This window comes from Mus pahari, chromosome 12 (genome assembly GCF_900095145.1).
Source record: "Mus pahari chromosome 12, PAHARI_EIJ_v1.1, whole genome shotgun sequence".
Taxonomy (NCBI): domain Eukaryota; kingdom Metazoa; phylum Chordata; class Mammalia; order Rodentia; family Muridae; genus Mus; species Mus pahari.
In genome coordinates, this window is record NC_034601.1 from 32,220,579 (window position 1) to 32,243,688 (window position 23,110).

General features: G+C 35.5%; 1 protein-coding gene and 1 pseudogene across 1 annotated transcript in view; both read right to left on the reverse strand.

Moving 5' to 3' along the window:
* The window catches only part of Stxbp5l (syntaxin binding protein 5 like), a 290,875-nt gene that overhangs the window by 107,427 nt on the left and 160,338 nt on the right, over positions 1-23,110 (reverse strand). The window contains exons 11-16 of the mRNA XM_021209026.2: positions 18,845-18,992; positions 17,545-17,612; positions 12,583-12,623; positions 10,453-10,670; positions 7,397-7,569; positions 2,068-2,193 (exon numbers count right to left, since the gene is read on the reverse strand). Coding sequence (XP_021064685.1) covers positions 2,068-2,193; positions 7,397-7,569; positions 10,453-10,670; positions 12,583-12,623; positions 17,545-17,612; positions 18,845-18,992 — 774 coding nt within the window. The remainder of the gene's footprint in view (positions 1-2,067; positions 2,194-7,396; positions 7,570-10,452; positions 10,671-12,582; positions 12,624-17,544; positions 17,613-18,844; positions 18,993-23,110) is intronic.
* LOC110329967 lies at positions 14,838-15,598 on the reverse strand (annotated as a pseudogene).

A 23,110-nucleotide genomic window follows, 5' to 3' on the forward strand; every position in this document is an offset into this window, starting at 1 on the left:
CCCAGAACAGAGGAACACCAGGGCCAAGAAGGGGGAGTGGGTGAGTAGGGGAGCAGGGGGATGGAGGGTATAGGGGACTTTGGGGATAACATTTGAAATGTAAATGAAGTAAATACCTAATAAAAATTGAAAAAAGAAAAAAATGGCCATGACTTCATAGCTGACCCATAAGTTCAAAATAGACTATTACTTTGCTGNCAAAAATCATAATAACTCACCATGGGAGCAAGCAAAGTAAGTCACTAGGCCAGAGGTAGTCACTAAAAAGGTTACTTGCTACACCAATGAGAATAAGCCAGCTACTACTTTGTTGCTCAAATCTGTTCCTTACAAGGTATAAAAAGTGTGTTCTTTCTTTTTTCTGTGTCTCTCCTCTGGCTTGCATACTGAGAGGGGAGTCCCTAACATGTTGGATCAATAAAAATCCTCTTGCTGTTTTCAGCAATGGTGATCTCTGTGGTCTTTGTGAGTGAGGGTCTTTTGACAAACTCTAACAAGAAAGGAAAGAGAGGTGACTTGAGATAGAACAGCACACATACACAAACACACACACACACACACACAGAGAGAGAGAGAGAGAGAGAGAGAGAGAGAGAGAGAGAGAGGTTTTACCAGGAGAATTTTACAGAGATAGGTTGAAAAGAGAACAAGCTAGACACTGGTGGAGACAGAAGGAGCCAGATTAGAACAGATTTCCCAAGATAGTACAAGGCCAAACAGAGCAATTCAGACAGAAGCTAAGAGAAGCCAATTCGAATCAGTCAGCCTGAAGAGGAGTTTTGAGCCAGAATAGCTGAGTTGAACCAGTTAGCCAGAGTTTGAAAGTGCTAGAAAGGGTGAGCTTATTCAGCAGTAAGTCTCAGATGCTGAAAACATTCTAGGTCTAGATTAGTTTGTATGGAGGCTAGAAGCTTCCAGGACTCAGCCTATGTTAGCAGACCAAGGCACTAAACCTCTGAGATGGCACTTACATCATGCAAATAAAGGTTTCTTTTTACACTGCTTTATTCTGTTAAGTTGATAAATTGCCTTGATTAATTTAAAATGGTAAAACAATCTGCATTCCTGATATAAATGACATTTGAGTATGAATAATTTTATCATTTTCTTGATAGATTTATTTATATTTTGGTTAGAATTTTAAATTCATGTTCATATAAGTCATAGACATAATTTTCCATTCTTGTAATAACCTTTTTATATCTTCAAATTTGTTACCTCATAAAATAAGACAAGCATGATTTCATCTTTCATAAATTTCAGAAAGGTTCTGTTAATTATATTATTTATTTTTCTAATACTTGGTAGAATTTACTCTGCTAATGATTTAAGGTGGGGAATTTTCTCTCTCTCTCTCTCTCTTTCTTTCTTTCTTTCTTTTCTTTCTTCCTTCCTTCCTTCCTTCCTTCTTTTCCTTCTTTCCCTCCCTCCTTCCTGCCTTCCTTTTTTCTTGACACCCAAAGCTCTATAACAAACCACCCAAGCTGCCATTCTCATATTGCTATATGTTCCTCAGTGGAGTTCTCATACATGGAAAATGTTTTCTTTAATTATCTTCTGAATTAAGTGGCACACAACCACAGTCTCTTCATTCTTACAGTCCTCTTCCCTGTCTTTGAAGGCCAATCTTTTGAAAAGGTATCTTGAAACTGCTGGAACTCACCCATCTTAAAGGTAGGGTAGAAAATAATTCATGTTTTTACATATCAACTAATGGGGATTGTGGATAACAGCATACAAGTACATTACAACTGAGACAAGGAATCCTTGAGAAGGATAAAAGAGTCAGTTATCATCAGAAATCTAAAACTTGCTCTATTTGCAAGTATCACTGAAACAAATACCACTGGTAGATCTACTATCACATTAGACAAATTTGAGTTGAATTCTACTACAAGACAGGTCAAAAGAAAGTAGCCAAAGTGAAACATAATGGGAAAAGAAACAGAAAATCCAAATCAATCCAAAAAGAAAAATCTAAAATAGGACATTACCACTAATATGAAACCAAGGAAAAGAAAACAAGTAATAAAATTATTTAACCAGGAAGTTAGCTTAATCACTTACATTCCATATGCTGAGCTTATAGCAAGGCTGGTAATTTGCTGAGGAGGCTCACCATCTACCCACACCAACTGAATAACAAGATCTGCTTGATAGCCCGGTGGCATTCGCACTGGCCGCGTTTTAACACTAGAAGAAAGAGGAAACATAATAATATCTCATACATCTCTAGCATACTTATGCATCTTCACAATTTACATAGACCTATGCTTCAAAAATATATAACATGGGGGTAAGTATATGGACAGACATTCTATTAGATGTACCAAGCAACACATACTTGCTCAGTAATTTTTTAGTAAGTTTTACAACTTTAACTTAGCAAACATTTTCTTTTTTTTTAAATTTTAGGACAGTGCTTTAAAATAAATGATATTTCCTATATAGTTATAAAGCATAGCAGTAAAAAGAATGACTGCTATATAGTTATATTTGGTAATATGACCCAAACCTATATATATATCTGGAAAAGGGGATTCCCAACTGACAGATTTTCTCCATGAGATGGGACTATGGGCATATCTGTGGGGGTCTTTCTCAATTGTGAATGAGATAGGAAGGCCCAAGCCCATCACATGCAATGCTATCTTGGGGAAGGTGGGCTAGGATGTTTTAAGAAAGATAGCAAGGCAAGTCAGAGGAAGCAAGCCAGCATCAGTTCTCTGCATCAGTTCTTGCCTTGAGTTCTTTCCTTGACTTCCCTTTACTGATGGGCTATAACCTATAAACCAGCTGAACCCCTCCTTCTCCAAAATTACTCTTGGTAGGTGATTTATCACATCAACAGAAATCAAAATAGGACCATGACCAATAAATTACCACTGTACTGGCTAGTTTTGTGTCAACTTGAAACAGGCTAGAGTTATCACAGAGAAAGGAGCTTCAGTTGGGGAAATGCCTCCACGAGATCCAGCTGCATGGCGTTTTCTCAATTAGTGATCAAGGCAGTCTTAAGTTTATAAGAGAGCAGGCTGAGCAAGCCAAGGGAAGCAAGCCAGTAAGTAATATCCCTCCATGGCCTCTGCATCAGCTCCTGCTTCCTGACCTGCTTGAGTTCCAGTTCTGACTTCCTTGGTGATGAACAGCAGTGTGGAAATGTAAGCTGAATAAAGCCTTTCCTCCCCAACTTGCTTCTTGGTCATGATGTTTTGTCCAAGAATAGAAACCCTGACTAAGACACCACCCAACAAGTTGTTCAACATATCCATTACCAGTTCTCTTTTTCTCTAAATCTACTCTACCTGTAGTTGTTCTGACAACCCTCCTCTACTTGTAGCCATACAGAGAAATTTTACAGTCACACTTCACTACTGCACTCTTTTTTTTTTTTACACTTTCGTTTTGTTTTTTGTTTTTGTTTTGTTTTGTTTTTGTTTTGTTTTGTTTTTTGTTTGTTTTTCAAGACAGGGTTTCTCTGTATAGCCCTGGCTGTCCTGGAACTCACTTTGTAGACCAGGCTGGCCTTGAACTCAGAAATCCACCTGCCTCTGCCTCCCAAGTGCTGGGATTAAAGGCATGTGCCACTATGCCCAGCCCTCACTACTGCACTCTTATATTTATCAGTTGATCATGAAATGTCATCAATATTACTCTGGGAATATATCCAGATCTGAAGTAACTTTTACTTCTCTGCTGCTATTATCTTACAACTACCAAATAAAAACACAAACAAGTAAATAACAAACAGCATTTGAAACTGAATATGTATCCTCTGCAATTCTAATAATACAATGATGTTATAAAAGTCATTGTTTATTTTCAATTAAACTTAAATGTATAAAACTGATGTTTTATTTGAAACAATAAATAAGTTATCCCTTTATTTAATCTTGATTATTTTGATAGCCTTATAGCTGGTCCCTAGCTTCTATTCTTCTTTCCATTCTCAAACTCATGTCCAACTCACTTATTAAATTGATCTACTTAAAATTTAAGTCCAATCATGTTATTTCTAATCAAAACATTACAATGACTCCCACTTCCCACTTGAAGTAAATGGTAAGGCTCTCATAATACCCTATTATTAGGCCTCTATCATCTATATGACATCTATTCTTATTATTATGACACTTTTCTGAGCTCTAGCTGTCTTGGCCTAACTATTTCCTTAGCATGCCAAGCACCCAAGCCCATTGCTATAGCTGTGATTTTTTTTTTTTTGTCTAGAATTTTATTCCACCATATATTTTTTGACTCTCTTAATTATTTCAAGTCTTTTCTTTAAATCTTATTCTCTTAACAAGGCCAATGATAAATATTCATTGAACACACATAAGTATAAATAGAAATAATTGTACAAATTCATATATATCGATAATAATTAGAATACTCTTAAAAGTAGAGAATTAGCTAGTTAAAATGATTATTTACTACCTAATGTATATAAAAGTATCCAACTTCAGCTAAACAAAGGGACAAATGCCAAGATTTAGTGAAGTATGCATCATATGCATCTGAAGAATCCATCTATAATGCAGTCTAATTAATAGAATAATATTTAGATTTTTGTGTGTAGTTGACCTCTGGGCACTGAGAACATATACATATATTTGTGGTTTTTCAAGACAGAATTTCTCTGTGTAGCCTTGTCTGTCCTGGAACTCACTTTGTAGACCAGGCTGGCCTCGAACTCAGAGATCTGCCTGCCTCTGTCTCCCAAGTGCTGGGATTAAAGGCGTGTGCCACCACACCTGGCCATGGATTTTTTTTTCTTTTGGTTTTTAATAATCCTTGAAATTTAATTCTGTATTTGTCAAGTCAATGCTTTTACACTTCAATAATTGCTGATACTAGCCAGACCTTTATTTCACTTGTTCTTCTCCATCATCCCTATCCTCAATTCTTCTCTATTTTATAAATATCTAAGTAATTAAAAGACTTGTGCTCTAACAATAATAGGTTTTTGTTTACAAATAGTAATAGGTTTGTTTGTTTACAAACAAATTGGTCTGTGGTGCTATTTTAAATGTTCCAGTGTTTTTATTGGTTTTCACATTCTTTTTTTTAAAGATGGAAATAAATTTAATATGTGTAGCCTTCCAAAAACTACACAGTAGGTTATCTTTCACTAAATGTGCTCAGGACACTTATATTATCAAGTAATTACACACTGCTGAACAAAAATCTTATAAAATAAAGCATATGTTATAGTAAAGTACCTAATACATCAGACAATTTATGTAATACCTATATCCTAAAATGTCTGACAAGATATTTTTTAATTGTGTTTCATCTTTTTTTGTACATTCCAGATTTTATCCCCCTCCCGGACCAATTAACCTGGATGCCTGAGACCTTAGTCACTGGACTCCAACCAGGCAGCATACATCAACTGATAAGAGGCCCCTAACATGTATACAGCACAGAAGTGCAGAATCTGGGTTCAGTCAGAGAAGATGTACCTAACCCTCAAGAGACTGGAGGCCCCAGGGAGTGGAGAGGTCAGGTATGGGGTGGGGTGGGGAGATCTTCCTGGAGACAGTGGGGGGGGGGGAGGGAAGAGGTATGGGATGTGGAGCAGTCAGAGGGTAGACCTGGAAGGGTTTTCACATCCTTTGAACTCAACTAAATGAAGGAAACTGATATGAAAGAAAAATTAAAATATAAATGGGTTGACACAGTAACTTAGCAGGTAAAGGTCCTGCCATCGAACTAAGCTTCATCCCCAGGTCCCACAAGATGTAAGGAGAGAACAGATTCTTACAGGTTGTCCTGTGACTATCACATGTACAGCATGGTGTGTGTGTGTATGTGTGTGTGTGTGTGTGTGTGTGTGTATGTATATGCACACAAATAAACAAATATAAATATATACATGAACTTATAAGAGATTTTCACTAGTTAAAATTTAATAATTTTTGATTATAGATTTTTCTTCCAATTAATTAATGCTTACTCTTCCTTTTTGAAAATCTTTTTAAAAATTTATTAGATATTTACTTTATTTACATTTCAAATGTTATCCCCTTTCCTAGTTTCCCCTTCGAAAATCCCCTATCTTCTCCCCACCTCCCCCTGATCTCCAACCTACCCACTCCTGCTTCCTGGCCCTGGCATTTCCCTATACTGGGGCATAGAACCTTCACAGGACTAAGGGCCTCTCCTCCCATTGATGACCAACTAGGCCATCCTCTGCTACATATGCAGCTGAAGCCATGAGTCCCTCCATGTGTACACTTTGGTTGGTGGTTTAGTCCCTGTGAGCTCTGAGGATACTGATACTGGCTAGTTCATATAGTTCCTCCTATGGGGCTGCAAACCCCTTAAGCTCCTTTGGGTACTTTCTCTAGCTCCTTCATTGGGGACCCTGTGCTCCATCCAATGGATGGCTGTGAGCATCCACTTCTGTATTTGTCAGGCACTGGCAGGGCCTCTCAGGGGACAGCTATATCAGGTTCCTGTTAGCAAGCTCTTGTTGGCATCTGCAATAGTGTCTGGGTTTGGTGGTTGTTTATGGGATAGATCCCCAGGTGGGGCAGTCTCTGGATGGTCATTCCATCAGTCTGCTCTGAACTTTGTCTCTCTAACTCCTTCCATGGGTATTTTGTTCCCCCTTCTAAGAAGTATCGAAGTATCCACACTTTGGTCTTCCTTCTTCTTGAGTTTCAAAGAGTGTTTTTCAAATTGTATCTTGGGTATTCTGAACTTCTGGGCTAATATCCAGTTATCAGTGAGTGCATATCATGTGTGTTCTTTTGTGATTGAGTTACCTCACTCAGGATGAAAATGTTTTAAAAAATTAGAAGTTATGCATTACTGCTAATTATATACCTTTCACTGTTGAAAACTTATCTCTAAAGTTTCTATACATATTTGCATAAGAAATTAAGAAACAAATTGTCCATTCCTTAAGTAATAGGTATATTGTTTTATGGGGCTTAGAAAAAACTCTTTCTTAGGCTAAATTCTCCAAATATATAACACTAGAAACAATTATATGGCAACATAAAAGTAATGATTTATTTATCCTATAAAATTAAAAGCATAAAAGCAAGATAAATTTGCCCTTGATCTTTACATGCTAAGCTTTTTATTATGTTGTTAAATGCAACTTCGATATATTGAGTAAAATGTTTAACAATAATCACTAATTAAGAAAAAAGATTAGGGTTTTGCCTTGTTAAACTTCCCATTTTATAAAATCCATGTTTTCTTTAGAATCATTTTGAGAAAAATGTAATAGGTAAATGAAGTATAAAAACACTGTGCCTTTTGGGGGAGGTTACTCAAAGGAAACCCTGCTCTCCTAACCCATCTAACGAGAGAGCAATAACTTTCTCCATTACATTGGACAGGAACTAAGTGTGCTTCGGCACTTGGTAGCAGTTCTTACCTGAGGCACGGGATGCTGTCCTTTGTCACTCCTTCACTAGACACAGTATTAGTGCTTCCAGAGAGACTCCTTGAAGGAGGAAGCTGAGAGGAGAGATCTGGAAATGGAGGGCTTGCTTCTGGCTCAGGAGTAATAATGTCTTCAACATCACACTGAAGTCGTACCTCTAATGACTTAAAAAAGGTCATTTTAATTTAGTCTAATAACAATAGTAGGCCCATTAATATAATCTGGGTTTTTATATATTATTCTAAATTATTTCAATCTGCATTAAGTAATAAGTTACATGGACTATTCAATGGTAAACACCAAAATACGAAAACAAAAAACAAAAACAGTACAAAAAAAACATAATTTTTAATTCCTCAGAACTATGAAAGAAAGAAACCTATTATTAAAAATACATTCCTTTTTGTGGCAGTGGTTTGAGACAGGGTTTCTCTGTGTAGCCCTGGGTGTCCTGCTCACTTTGTAGACCAGGCTGGTCTGGAACTCACAGAGATCTACCTGTCTCTACCTCACAAGCGCAGAGATTAAAGGTATGTGCCCTCGCATCCTGGAATTTGCCTTCACATCGTATTTGTATAGCAGAAATTTTTATGTAATGAGTATTCTTTTGCTTTCTCAAGGTTGTTTTGTCAACTTGACAGAAGCTAGAGTCATTTTGAAAGAGGGACCCTCAATTGAGAAAATTTCCCCAAACAGAGTGACATTGCAGACAAACTTGTGGGACATTTTCTTACTGATTGTTTGGGGGGAAGCCCACTGTGGGTGATTGTTTGGGGGGAAGCCCACTGGGTGTGGAGTCGTCTTTGGGCAGATGGACTTGAGTTGTTTAAGAAAGTAGGATGAGCACACCTTGGGGAACAAGCCAGTCCAGTAGGCAGTGTTCCTCCACTGTGCTGTATAATTCTATCCTCTAGGTCCACACCCTGCCTCAGTTCCCACACCACTTAAGTTCCTGCCATGACCTATGGTGGTTGAGAACATCTGGAAGTATGAATGAAATAAATAATTTCTTCTCCAAGTTGCTTTTGGTCATGGTGCTTTATCATAGTAAGAAAAACCCCAACTAAGAGAATTTCTTACAATAAATTCTGATTTGGTGCATGATTAAAATAAAAGGAGAAATTGACAGTTACTCCAATGAAGGAAATTAAAGTGGATGTTTATATTTATTTAGTTTACACTGTAATGAGTACATTGATATGTAAAACTGATTATAGTAATAGTCATATGGCATGAACAAAGCAATATTACCAAACTTAATATAATAATTATCTTTAAACTACTAGAAGCCTCTGCAAGTGACAACTTGGTTATTGAGTTATTGAGTACTTACTACTACACAGTGCTGATGCTGCTATAGCATCGTTATAAAAACCTGATCAAATTACCCTGAAAATTTCCACTTAACTTTTATACTCTACTTTTTGGTTTTTTACATAGGAAATTATATGGGTATGAGTATAAATTGTCCCTAGACTCTGTTACTGCCTATTAATTGTTCAGAGCCACACAGAGAGATAATCAGTGGTAAAGTTAGGATTGCACCTTAAGCACCTGTGACCTCAATCCCTAAGCTGTCAATATACTCTAAAAGAATGGCATTACTTTTGGTTGAGGTAAAAACACACACCTCAAAAAGCCTATGTGAGATAATCTTTATAGTCTGGTAAAATATGGTAAAATATATAGAACAGACTAGAGAAATTATAGGCATATTAACTTAGAAGTAGCTGATACCACAATGACACCATTGTTTTGCATGATCAGAATTTCATGTAATGGTAAGGTAATGGTAAGGCAATGTTTTTATAATGGTAAGTGTAATGGTAAGGTATATTTTTCACTATATAAAATGCTGTTCCTTAAGAAAACTATTAAGAGTAACTTTATTATAGTTGAGAAATAATCACTTATGACAGATTATTAACAAGAAAACAAAAAAAGTTAAATTTTTAAAAAGGACAAAGCCTACACTAATTTGACATTTATGCAAAAAGCAAAACTCTACACTAATTAAATGCATTTATGCATATATGCATATACTTGCTTAGGCATGCAATATATAATAACAATTTTAAAATGTGTTATGTGTTATGTGTTATAATAAGTATTTTTCTTTATAGTTAAAATAATGCTCATACTATTATATTGATAATATTTAGGAGGAGTTGACTCAGTTTAGTCAGTAGGTACAAAACTGAAGACATACAAAGATACATAACAACAGAGGACAATGTGGAGTTCAATTTGTAAAGAAATTAATGTAAAATAGTTAGCTCATTTTGACATTGAAGTTTTGTTAGAGAACTTTTCATTTAAAAACAAACTAATTTTTAATATATTAAGTAACAATAATTTAAAAATACAGATTTTATTAAATATGAATTATATTATGTAAAATTATTTACTCCTAACCCGGGATTTCTTCCCTGCATTTGACCATTAAGTTCCCAGATAAAAGACACACACAACCTTTATATTTATAATAAGCCTTAAACAGCACAAGAGCTGGGCAGATATCTACCTTCCATTCTATTAGAATCTACTTTCCTATAGATAACCCTGAATTATTACTTCTTACTGTGTTTCATCTAGGCTGCTCTTAACTCTAATTGGCCAGCTCTCAGGGGGCATGTTTTTATGGCTCACATAACCCATGGTGGCTTCTCCTTCTTCCCCTTCTGGTTCATCTCTGACCCCAAGCCCAGAAAACCTAAACCCCATCTATATTTCTTTTGTCCAACTATTAGCTATTGACATCTTTACTTACCAATCAAAATAACTTGGGGGCAGGGTCTGCCAAGCTATTGGCTGTTGGCATCTTTATTTACCAGTCAGAAATAATTTGGGGGCAGGGCCACTTGAGTCTACATGCTGACTCCAGGATTTGGGGGCCCACATTTAGCATTACAGTAGACAGCAAGGCCACACCTCAACAATATACTGTAATGTTGATGCCTTAAAAACCATACCAAGTGGTAGTTCAAATACACAATTGTTTTCTTTTAGGAACTATAAAGAGAAAAGTTAAATCTCAAGTAACTTACCACTATTTCTGTTGTAATTTCATGTCTGCTGAATTTATAAATTATAACATATGCAGAGACTCCAGAGACACAAAATATTCTGCTCTCTGGACACCAGTAAATCATCTGAACAGCGAAGGGATCTTCCTCTACAATTTCACACGTCTGTTTGCCGTCTCCTGCCTTCTGCTTTTCAAATACTTTGGAAGTTTTTAGCTTGTACAACATCTGCAGTGTCACTATAAAATAATAATATGTAGTTATTTCCTAATTTGATTTTTAATTCTTAGACATCATTCAAGTTTCTTCAATGTATTTGTTGAACCATGAGAATACAACTCAAGTAGGGAAAAATTACATTTATATAGTAGCCCCTCAGTGAAGTGCCCTCGTGGCAGTAGTATCAAGAGAAAACTATACGAAGAAAGACAAAAAATGTTTATGAGCATTGGAACTAAGAAAATGGAAACCAGAAATAAGAAAATTTAAGAAATAAGTTTCCTCCAGGTGAGATGATGTCATGCTTTTTCACAATAATCCCTTTAAAATTATCTGATAAGAGGTTAATACAATACTCTAGATGATTTTTTTCAACAGATTATTTAGGAAAGATCTCAACTGGGTGTTCCTAATTAAGAAAGGGTCAAGTATAAGCTTATAAAACTCTAGGTTTATAAATAAATGGTTTTTAATAATATTTATTTGTGGGAAGCCATTTCTACTTCAGAACATAATAAAAATACAATTTTCTCAAAAAAAAAAAAAAGACGCTTGTTTTATAAATGGTCTTCAAGAGGTCAGTCCAATTCAAGATAATTCTACAAAGTAACTGGCCTGAACTTTTTGGTTGCTTTGGTTTTTTGAGACATGATCTTTTCGTGTAGCTCTGGTAGTCCTGGAACTCAGTAGACCAGGCTGGCCTTGAACTCACAAAGATCCACCACCTCCCTCTGCTTTCTGTGTGCTGGGATTAAAGGCCTGTGCCACCACTACCTGTCTTTGGCCTGAACTTTTTAAAATGGTCAAATGGTCAATAATGTGAAGTACTTCTAGACTTTAAAAATCTCAAAATATGAGAAAATTTTAAAGAATTATCTTTTGTGTTGCTGATTTTAAGGATATCACTGAGCTAGCTGCAAAAGCTGAAATAGACTTGTAGAGTAGGCAGCACCTTGTATCAAATTAATTGTTTTTCTTGTATTTCTTATTTTCATGATTATGGCTTCATGGTTATATCTGCTAAGAAACTTCAAAGTCATTGCTAACTTCTCTTCCTATTTTTTACTATCCTAAGTTTTAACTATCTAACAAAATTTATGTTAGTTGTTAATCCATTAAAATATCCTTTCTACTTAGTCTGATAGTAAAGAATTGCAATCCTAGAATGTGATTGGTTACAGCATGACAGTCTTAAGATAGAGGTCAGCATGGGCTATCTAAATAGAATACTAAAATTATCCTTTCTGAAAGATTAACAAATATATAAATATAAATAGTCTTTCAGAAACTTACTTGTCTAAATAAATCTCAACCATTTCTAACTAAAATACCATTTGATTATACTACATTTAGAAATTTTCTAGTTTGACACGAATTTCCTAAGAATATGTTTTGGGAATGACATATATGGGCATAATGAAGACTTAGGTAAGGTTATAGGCCCTTGCACATTGACCACATGTTATTCCTTAAATTACCTAACTGATAAAAGTTAAAAAGAATTTTTAGTGTTATCAAATAATTTCTCTTGATTCTCATGGACTACTATAGAGTGGGATAGGAAGCTGAGAACAGAGGAATAAAAGCCCTTCTCAAACACTACACAGGTAGGACACAGGGAATTCCTGGAACAGTTAATCTGATAAAGCTTGGTTCTTTTCTGGATGCAGCGTGCTATTTTTTTTTTTTTAAAGATAGGAAGGACTGCTGAAAGAGTGCCTATAGAATTGTTTATTTAATATTATTTAATATAGTTAGATTAGAGATACTTTAAGCTGATCTAAGTACATAAAATAAATATTATAACAAAGCATTATAATATAATTATGCTGAAATATTTCTGAAATTAAATTTATTCTAATTAAAAGATGGTAGATGACTATCAATAAATATTAACAAAATATTTTCGTTGAAGGAAAATATAAAACTTACTTGCTGAAGCATCCCAAAATTTTATTGTTCCATCAGCATGACTAGATAAAAATAAATTACCATTAATTAAAGTATACAAATAAAACAGTCACCTCAAAGACATCAAAAGTTGAGTGATTGTTATGATATATTCATCAAAAAATCATTGTAATGAGTGTTGTTTTATGAGAAACTATATCTAAGCTCAAAATAATGATATTTTTAAAATAATAAACCCATTGAACTTTAAGGAAAAAGAAAAAAAACATTAGATTTTCTTCCTGTCATATTATACATGTCATAGGAAACAGTAAAATAGCTTATTCAAATGAATAATAGTTTAAAATAAAATTAACATTTGATGAAAAAGATAACAAATATTATCCAAATATAAAAGTAAATACCTAAACTGATCTAAGATTACCATGATTTACTAATAATTTATACCAATTCTATGCAAACTAATCTACAGAACAGAGGCTTCCCATTATATTTGGGAACATCAGCATTGTCTGGCACCAAACCCAGAGAAAAGAATGCAGGAAAAAAGAAAGTCTAACAATATCCCACTAGGAACAGACAAAAACCTAGTCAAGAAAAATATGTAAGTAAAAGCCAAGTAAGATACATAAAGAGAAGTTACTATAACCAAGAGAAATCTGACTTAGAGAGGCAAAAGCAAGTAAACATTTTAATAAAAATCTGTTGGCAAAATAGAATAAAACCAGAATGAAAACTTACACAAGAAAATACATTTAGTTTTGTCAATTGATTCAAAAAGGCAATAGACAAAAACTCATCATATAGTCATGATGATTGATGAAGAAGAGAATTGCCTTTCATTTGATAAAGAATAGCTAAGAACCATCTACAAACATTGCCTAACATACATGATTATAAAAGAACATGTTCCCCCCCCCGAGATGAAGAACAAAGAAAAGTATTTATTTTCACAATTTTATTCACTGTTATGATGGATGAATTAAACATTTCATTAAGGTAAAACAAACAAATTATGAACCAACAAGCTGAAAGGGAAGAAATAGAATTGCCTCAATTTGTAGAGCTTGATGGATATGCACCAAAATCTCAATTACTCAATGAGAGTGATACTTAAATGAAGCCCATTATGCAAAAATACTGTTTCTTTGTAACAGAAAAAAACTTGAAAATTTTAAGTATAATAAGATACTACAAGACACTTAGAAAGAAATCATTATAATTTATGCTAGAGACATATGCTGAAAAAATATAAAATGCTGATCAGAGGAAAAGAATTACTGATAAAACAACTGATACAGTATGTTTCTGATGATAATACTTATAGTGGTTCTAATAACTAATATATAGATTCAACATAATTCTTGGTGGAATATCTAAAAATCGTAGAAATAAACTTATTACAAATTTATATGTAAAAGAACTACAATAGTCAAAATAATATTGAAAAGAATAGAAATTAGAGGATTAAACTATTTGTAGTTTTAAGTCTCACTCTAAAGATATACTGAAAGTGTGTTTATATTTGTGTGTGTGTGTGTGTGTGTGTATGTGTGTGAATCGAATGCATTAGTCTAGATGCTGATCCACATTTATATGTTTAATAGGGTTTGTTCTGCATTATTTATTTTTATTCACATTACATCCCCATTGCAGCACTTCCCTCTCCTCCCAGTCCCACCCTTACAAATCCCTCCCCCATTACCCCTTCCCCTTCTCAGAGAAGTAGAAGCCCCCCTTGGGTACCACTCCACACTGGGACATCTAGTTCTAGCAGGACTAATCATCTCCTCTCCTGCTGACACCCAACCATACAATCCAGGTGGATGGTAGTCATAAAGAAAGCCATTTACTTCAACAGACTTATCGAAATATAACTTCATGCATTGTTAGTAGAGTTTAGTGTTTTTCATTAACTTACATAATATTGTTTCAGATTGACACTGAAATCTAGTTTTAGAGCACATCAAAGTTGCGTCAGACAAATGTCGAAACCTCTTCCCAGTTCCTGACTGTTGTGACTAGGACAGCTATGAGCATTGCTGAGAAAGTACTTGTGGAGTAGGATGCTGTGTCCTTTGGGCAGATGCCAAGGAGTATAGCTGAGCCATATAGTAGATTTATTTTTAGTAAATAAGGATTCCTCTTTCTCCACAATCTCACCAGTAGCCACCAGTTGTTTTGTTGTTCTGAACTATTCTGACTGGGATGAGATGAAATCTCAAAGGTTTTTCTTAATTGGTAGGGAAATTTCTTAAATTGAGAACTCCCTGTTTAGATCCCTAACAACATAAATGCTGAACTATCCCCCCCCACCATTGTGTTCCTGTCCCTGGAGATGTAGGCATAAGATGAAGTGACTGAGGCTGGGCCAGGCTTCAGCACAGAAGAGAAAACTATGTAGTACAAGGCAGATTGTGAACAGTCAGGTGACATAGCAGAGGGAGGAGTTTGGGATGGAGTAGAAGTGGGAGGTGGCCAGCAGGGATTTGGCAGGAAGGCTCTGTAGGCAGATAAATGGAAAACAAGAACCTACAGACTGAGTGGATGGCCACAGACTTGGGCTGGGCCTTGCTGGAGGTCAGATCAGACAGCTTCTCCAGCTTCTTCTTCAGCTCTAGGGGGACCCTCTTATAGCACCTCTTGCACACAGGCTTCACATAGAACTCCACAGGTTTGTACCATCAACCTTGATCACATGACTGCAATTGTAGCAAAGATCTATCTCCAAAGATCTAATTATACTAGGTCTCACAATAGGTCAGGCCCTTCTTTTCACAGTGCTGGTGCTTCAGGAATGGCTTCTCACACTTGGCACAAAGTACTCCACATGACACCATTTTCCCAGTGTCTCTATCACACAGCCCTTAGTGGGCTGATGGCAGGCCCCACAGATGGTGGCATCCATCTTGTCATGGCAAGGTCGGCAGTAGAGCTCACCCTTCAGTTCTTGAGCTCAGAGGTCAGCTCCTCCCCACAGTGGGAGCAATTGAAGTGGTCTGGGTGGTAGGTCTCATTTTTTAACATGGGGCTGTTCATCAATGGCCAGCTCACAGCATAAACAGCCTGAATGCCAGTTTACTAACTTTGTGGACTTGATCATATGTTCAGTGACTAACTTACCACAGAATTTGCAGTATGGAACAATCAGCATTTGGAAGACATGTTAGCAGTCCTTATGACCCTCAAACTCATAAAAGAGCCAGAAGTACTCTGCACACACAAAGCAGTGCTCATGGTAGAGTATTCCAGTGCTGTTGAAGATATGCTCTTTAGGGGTAAAGTAGGCCTGGCAGCACTGGTACATGTCATTGGCTGAGCATAGACATGTTTCTTCCTCTCTTGGTGATTATGACTAGCCAAGTTGGCAACCCTGGCTGTCACCAAGGTTTTCTGATGCACAATATGTCACTCATCATATTAGTTTAGTGTTATGTGTGGGAGGCCTTTTCTCTTTTGTGTCTTCCAACCTTTTCCTTGTTGTTTACTGTTCAGAGTTTGACTCTGATGCATCTTGATGCGGATTTCTTGGGGCTAATCCACCTTCTAGACTCTGTGGGTTCATGTTGTTTTGCTAAATTTGGTAAGTCTTCAGCCATCCTTTCTGTGAATGATTTCCTAGCAGTGTCCATATTCTTTTCTCCATCTTACATTACAGACACTGACAAACAGGTAGGAAATGTGGTTGCTTATTATCGCTGGGCAGTGATGGGAATCCTGGCCCCATGTGGTTCTACCGATATCACCAGACATGGGTTTTACTTAGTGGAGATGAAAATGTTACTAACATAACATAAGGGGCCTCTGCTCTCCCTTCAGTGAAGGAAACTGGAACATTTCTTTAGATCCTGGTGATAAGTCTAAGCTTTGAAATTTGGCCTGTGCTGGAATGGGCTAGGGCGTATGTGTGTGTGTATGTGTGTGTGTTAACTTAATGATACTAGTTTAAGAATCATGTCTCAGTAGGTGTTCTTTTCTCATTCTTTGACTAAGGAAAATTGTTTTTGTTATTTGCTTTGTCACTGTTCACAGTCTCAGATTACTGGCTTCTTTGGGTCAAATACTGTGTTAGATAGGGAACTTGCCACCAGCAGTGCAAGATTTACTATGTGATCCTATTAAAGAACTTATTAACATGTAGGTTTATGTGTATTTTATATCTCTTTTTGGTTCCTAATGTTAGAAGATGAAGAGTGCTAGTCCACAAAGCAGTGACATTTCTGATGCTATGAAGTTTGAAGCAAATTTTAGCTATTTGATGGATGTTTAGTTCCTGGGATATAATACCTAATATAATACTTAAGAGAGGAAAGGTTGATTCTGTTCAAGGGTTCACAGTCCATCACAGCAGGGATGGTGTGGCAAAACAGTTCACATCATGGCAGCTGCAGCATGTGACTAATTATTAATTTCAAGGTAGATGGAAGGAAGCAAATTAAAAAGAAGGGACCAGACACTAGGTATAACCCTTCAAGGTATGCATCCAGTGGCCTATTTCCTCCAGATGGCTTCCACCTCCTGGAGTTTCTCCTTTCTCCCAAGCTAGCACTACTAGGTAGACATCAGGAAGGCAACCCTTGAGCCTGTGGCAGGCATCTTTCATTCAGCTATAGCAATGGGGATGCAAAGCCTGACACCTGACATTTATAAGAAGCATGATATTAGGTTAAGGACTTCCTGAAGTTAATATTCTATGACTTCCAAATAAAGTGTTTCCTGTGAATCACACTCATAATTTTCTTATGACTGTTTTCACTAATATAATCTTAATATAATCCTTTTGCAATAATTCTGTTTCTAACAATTTGATTGTATTTTTTTACCAAAGCTAAAAACTATGATTTAAAGTTATTTCTTAGATTTTTACTTATTACTTAAATGATTCTGCCAGAATACAGTTATATAAGAGTGTCAAAACTTAAATATTTTATTGTTATTACATTTATAACTTATAATTTACAACTTGTAAAATATCTTACTTACCCAGTAATAATAATTTCTGGATAAGTTTGTGCTCCAAGGTTCCAAGCTCCTCCACTGACTGGCCATTCCTAAATAGATTATTGAGCAGAATATGCGGCTTTTATTTTTAAAATTAAATGGCTTAGAATTTTAAAATTAAATGCTACAAAATAATAAAAATAAGTTAATAATGAGTCATTATAATACAGCCAAAGATGAAGTGTATAGTTATCATCAATTTCTTTTTGTGAAAAAAAATCTATTTCTGTAAATACAGAATAATAATTTCTCTAAAAATAGATTTTAACCAATATTACTGTTTATATAAACCAATGAAATAAGTATTTTTAATTGGATAAATACAATGTTGCAACAAATGTCATACAGTATGTATTGCCAACAAACTTATGTGGTGCCATTTAACCCAGAACTACATGTAAATCATGCATTTTTGATTCATACATTTCAGTTATCCTGGGCCAATATCAGGAACCATATTAGATGGTTTGAAATAATTATAAATACTTGAATCTTTTTTTTAAGATTTATTTATTTATTATATGTAAGTACACTGTAGCTGTCTTCAGACACACCCGAAGAGGGAGTCCGATCATGTTACAGATGGTTGTGAGCCACCATGTGGTTGCTGGGATTTGAACTCTGGACCTTTGGAAGAGCAGTCGGGTGCTCTTACCCACTGAGCCATCTCACCAGCCCTAAATACTTGAATCTTAAACACTGTAAAGAAAAATCTTATTATGTTAGTAACAAAAGTTTTAAGGATTTTTGTGTTTCTTTTGGGGGGTGAGGGGTTGGTTTTTGAAACAGGGTTTCTCTGTGTAGCTCTGTCTGTCCTGGCTCTCATTCTGACCAGGCTGGCCTCGAACTCAGAGATCCACCTGCATCTTCTTCTCAAGAGCTGGGATTAAAGGTGTGTACCACCAACACCTGGCTCAATTTTGTTTTTCTAATGATAAATTAAGAAAAAAACCCTGATTCTTGAATTTCGTAAAACTTGATCCATGTAAAAGAATTAAAAACTACTTATTATGACTCTGATAATTGATATATGTAATACAAAAATAACCATGACTAATAAATAGATCCTAGTATGTAATCACATACTTAGTGTATGGAAATTTTATAATCTTATAGGCTTAGAACTATGCTTCAGTCAGAAAATAGAATTTCACTAGTTCCATATTTGACAACATCATCTTGCAACTTACAAAGTTTCAGTCAAGTCACCTTGTATGGAAAGTCAGAAAATAAAATGACAAGAAAAAGAATGACCATACATACAAAAACAGGAAAAATGTACCTTATTACTGTATCCTTGTTTTTTATGCTTGACTCCTATAGAATAGAGTACTAGAATCAAATCTGGAGGGCAATCGGCAAAATATGCTGTGCATGTAACGGGTGACTCATGAATGTCCATTGGATATGGATTTTCAAAGATTGGAAAACTAATAGATAAAAACAATATATTAGAGTCATTTTGCAAAGATTAAAAATATGAAATAATTTTCATGATAAACTCCTAAAATATTTATAAATATTATAAGTTTCACTCTTTCAGCACCATACAAAGAATAACTTTATTTGAATACTTTAAAAAATATAATTATCAATAAAATAAAGTGTTAATAATGATAAAAAAATTTTCTTTTCAGGCTGCCAACATCTCATAATGACACACCTTGTTAACATGAATACAATGATTGTATTAAACTAAAATATTATACAATAAGTACAATGTCTTAAAATTTAGAGTAATTACATATTATATTTAAAAGTATAACACATCTTTTACTATTTAATATTTAACTATTATACCTTTATACTACTTAAAGGCGTATTATACCTTTACATAGCAAAATATGTGTATTATTTGTATTAAATAGTAAAATATTTGTATTATAGTAGTATACCTTTAAATAGCAAAATATTTACACATTTTTAAATGAATAAATTAAAAAATATTTGTGATAGAAGCTAAAAGATATACATGGATCCTAAGATTAAACACAGGTTGTCAAGCTTGGTCTCAGGTGCCTTTATCCACTAAGCCATGCTACTAACCCCAAGAGTTCTCTTTCTGACAATCAGAAGTGCTACAAAGAGCGTAGTATTTCAGATTAGGATAATAGTATATACAAATCAAATGGAGAGAAACAAGTTGTATTTAATTAATGAAAAGTAGGGTAAACGTCGTAAACCAAAAATTCTTGATTTCAAAGTACAAATTGTTAATTATATCATTATTTTTGCTTTATTTGAAAAATATTTTTATACAATGTATTCTGCTGATGGTTATGGTTGAATAGTTAGGGATAAAATGAGAGTGAATCACTACAAAGACAAGACATACACATGAACTTGGTAACAGCAGTAAGGAACAATAACCAGCTCCTTAAACAATGAACAGCACACTGAAGATACTAGGGATCATTATGTTAGCCTATAGGCAAAGAATAAGCACAATGCATGCAAGAAAACATAGTTTAAAATGTTTAACTTAGGCACCTAGCTTTTTTCTGATCCCATGATCCTTCACATGTTAGGCAAGTGCTCTACCACTAAACTTCATCCCTACAACTGGTAATAGAAGTAGAAGTGTGAACAGAAAAGGATAGGGGAAGTAGAATGGGAGGATCAAGTGGGGAGAGGGAGGAGACCGAGTTGTAGGAAGGAATATGGGAAGAGACCCTAAAATTAAGGAGCATTTGAGGGGTGTTATGAAACCTAGTATCATAGAAACCTAATATTGTGTGTGTGTGTATACACACACACACACACACACACACACACACACATACATATGAAGGTGAGCTAAACTAAATCACCAAATAATGGAGGAGACAGAATTCCAGCTGGACATCTTTGGTCTCCAAACGGAGCGTCTAGTACTGGGATTGGATTATACCTAATTACATTGTAGGTCAAAGTGTCCCCATGGGAATCCCCAAACAACCCAGACTATAGGTTGCTCTCCATAAACCGACAGTGAGATCCTATTGATCAACAGAACGCCTACATAAATATATATCAAACATAAGAGATGTCACGCTGGTGCCTACATAGAACCTTCATCTCTACCTTTCAACATCTTTGGTACAGGAAAATATTCTGCATGCTATCAAAAGAGAAACATAAACACCAAGCCAGTCACAAATCCGTTATCTACAGTGGTGTGCTACCTGCAAAATATGCTTGGACAATAGTGGCACAAAACTTATGGAAGTAACCAACCAATAACAGCTTTGATTTAAGGTCCTCTCTATGAGATGGAACCCATACCCACTACTGCTTATGCGACCAAAACTCTGAGAACTCGTAGATAACCCAGGGACCTAAAGTAAAACTAAATAATACTGTTTTTTTAATGTAACATTAAAATGACTATTAATCATATTCTGCTATATTCATAGATTAGTGCTTTCCTCATCCATAATCAGAGAAGCTTTCTCCTGCAGCAGGAGACCCACAGCCAGACATTATGCAGAGAAAGAGAGACCCTAGAACACTCGGCCCTAAATGGAATATCTCCATCAAATCCCTCCCCTCTGAGCTCAGGGAGCCCTGCAAGAGAGATGGCAGAAATAGTGTAAGGGCCAAAGAGGATGAAAGACTCCAAGAAACCCAGGCCTTCTAAATCAACATAATCAAAGCTCATATGAGCTCACGGAGACTGAAACAGTATGCACAGGGCCTGAATGGGTCTGTCCCAGGCCCTCTGAATTTATCTTATGACTTCTAGTTTAGTGTTTTGTGGGGTTCCTGAGTGTAAGAATGAATGTCTTTCTGATTGCTATGCCCTCTGTTCAGCTGTTTTCTTTCTTTGGGCTTGCCTTGTCTATCTTTGATGTAATAGTTTTTGTTCTATCTTATTATATTTTAAAAAGTGAATGAATGAATGAATGAATGAATGAATGAAAACCTAGGAAATAGTATGAGGGTTAGCAATTGAACTGTCATTCATACCTGCTGGGTATATCAATCACTCCTGGGGAGGCCTCGTGCACAGGAATAGTTGACTGACATATAATAGACTCCACAGTGTGTGTGTGTGTGTGTGTGTGTGTGTGTGTGTGTGTGTTCTTTCAGGGTGGTGTTTTGTTTGGTTTTCTTGGTTCTGGGAGTTTTGTTGTTGTACTGTGTTTTTGCTTGTTTTTTTTGAAAAAGAACTTAAAGTTGGATGAGTAGGGAGTAGGGAGGGTCTAGATGGACTTAGGGAAGAATATGATCAAAATATATTTAAAGTTAAAAATTATTTTAAATAATAAAAGTTATAACTCTCCCTCCAAAAAAGGAAAAATCTAAGAACCAAGAGGAAACAATTGTTCACCATAATGTTTGTATGAGTAAATAAATAAAAATATATAGTTAACAAGTATATAGAAGAGTGACTGCAGAAGATGGGGCAATGGAGTAGAGAGAAGACTTTAAAGCACATAACTTGTTTAACATTCAATGCAGTTGAGAAGAAACTATTTGAGAAAAATAGAATATATTCAGTCTTAATATTTAAGTTTATTTAATATTTGACAATAGTGAAATTTTATATAAATTTTTATCATGTTATCAAGGCAAACAATTTTTTGACAAAATGTTTATTCACATATTTAACATAAGATGATATGAACCATAAGAACAGGACTGGTGATATAACTCAGTAAGAGGACTTTTCTCTGAAAGCAGGAACACCTGAGTTAAAATTCCCAGCACCCTCTAAACCTATATGTTGCCTATAAACCCAGCAACTGGTAGGTAGAGTTAAGTGAGTCTCTGGACCTTGCTGGAAACCAACCCAAAAGCAGCAGGCTTCCAGTTCACTGAGGAGTTTCAGCTAGAGGAAATGAGCAGAAGAGGGATAGAAGAGGATTTCCAAAGACCTCCTCTCCTTTGTCCTCTACATCTGCATACATGGGTGCATGAACCTCTACACTCACATGCATGCACCACATACAACATGCACATGTGCACCCCCCACATATCATAAGAGTAAATATATAAAATAGAAGTCTGTATTACACATATTTCAGCACAGTAAAAATTTATATATAGTGGTCATTAGAGGTCAGTAATGTATGAGGAAACAACATATATGACATCGTTGAACACCAATGCTAAGAAAAGTACATTTTAATAAAAATAGATTGCCAGTTCATAAAAAAGAATAATCAAGGGGAAAATGGTGAATAGAAATTGTCTCTGTATGGACAAAGTCAGGATTAATAAATTGTGTCTGGAAAGAGAGAACAGTTAAGATCATTTTCTGTTCTTTCAGAAGACTAGAATGCAGGTCCCAGCACCTCCATCAGGCAGCTTCACAACCCCGAGTACCTGCACTCACATGAACATACCCACATGCAAGCACACACACACACACACACACACACACACACACACACACACACCTACACGTAATTGAAAATTTTATATATATATATATATATATATATATATATATATATATTAAAAATAAAACGATAGACTTTACTCCTAAGAAACAAAGATCAAAAAAATATCAGAAACAAATGACGGACAGGTGAAACTTGAGGCAAAGAAGATGGATGTAGAG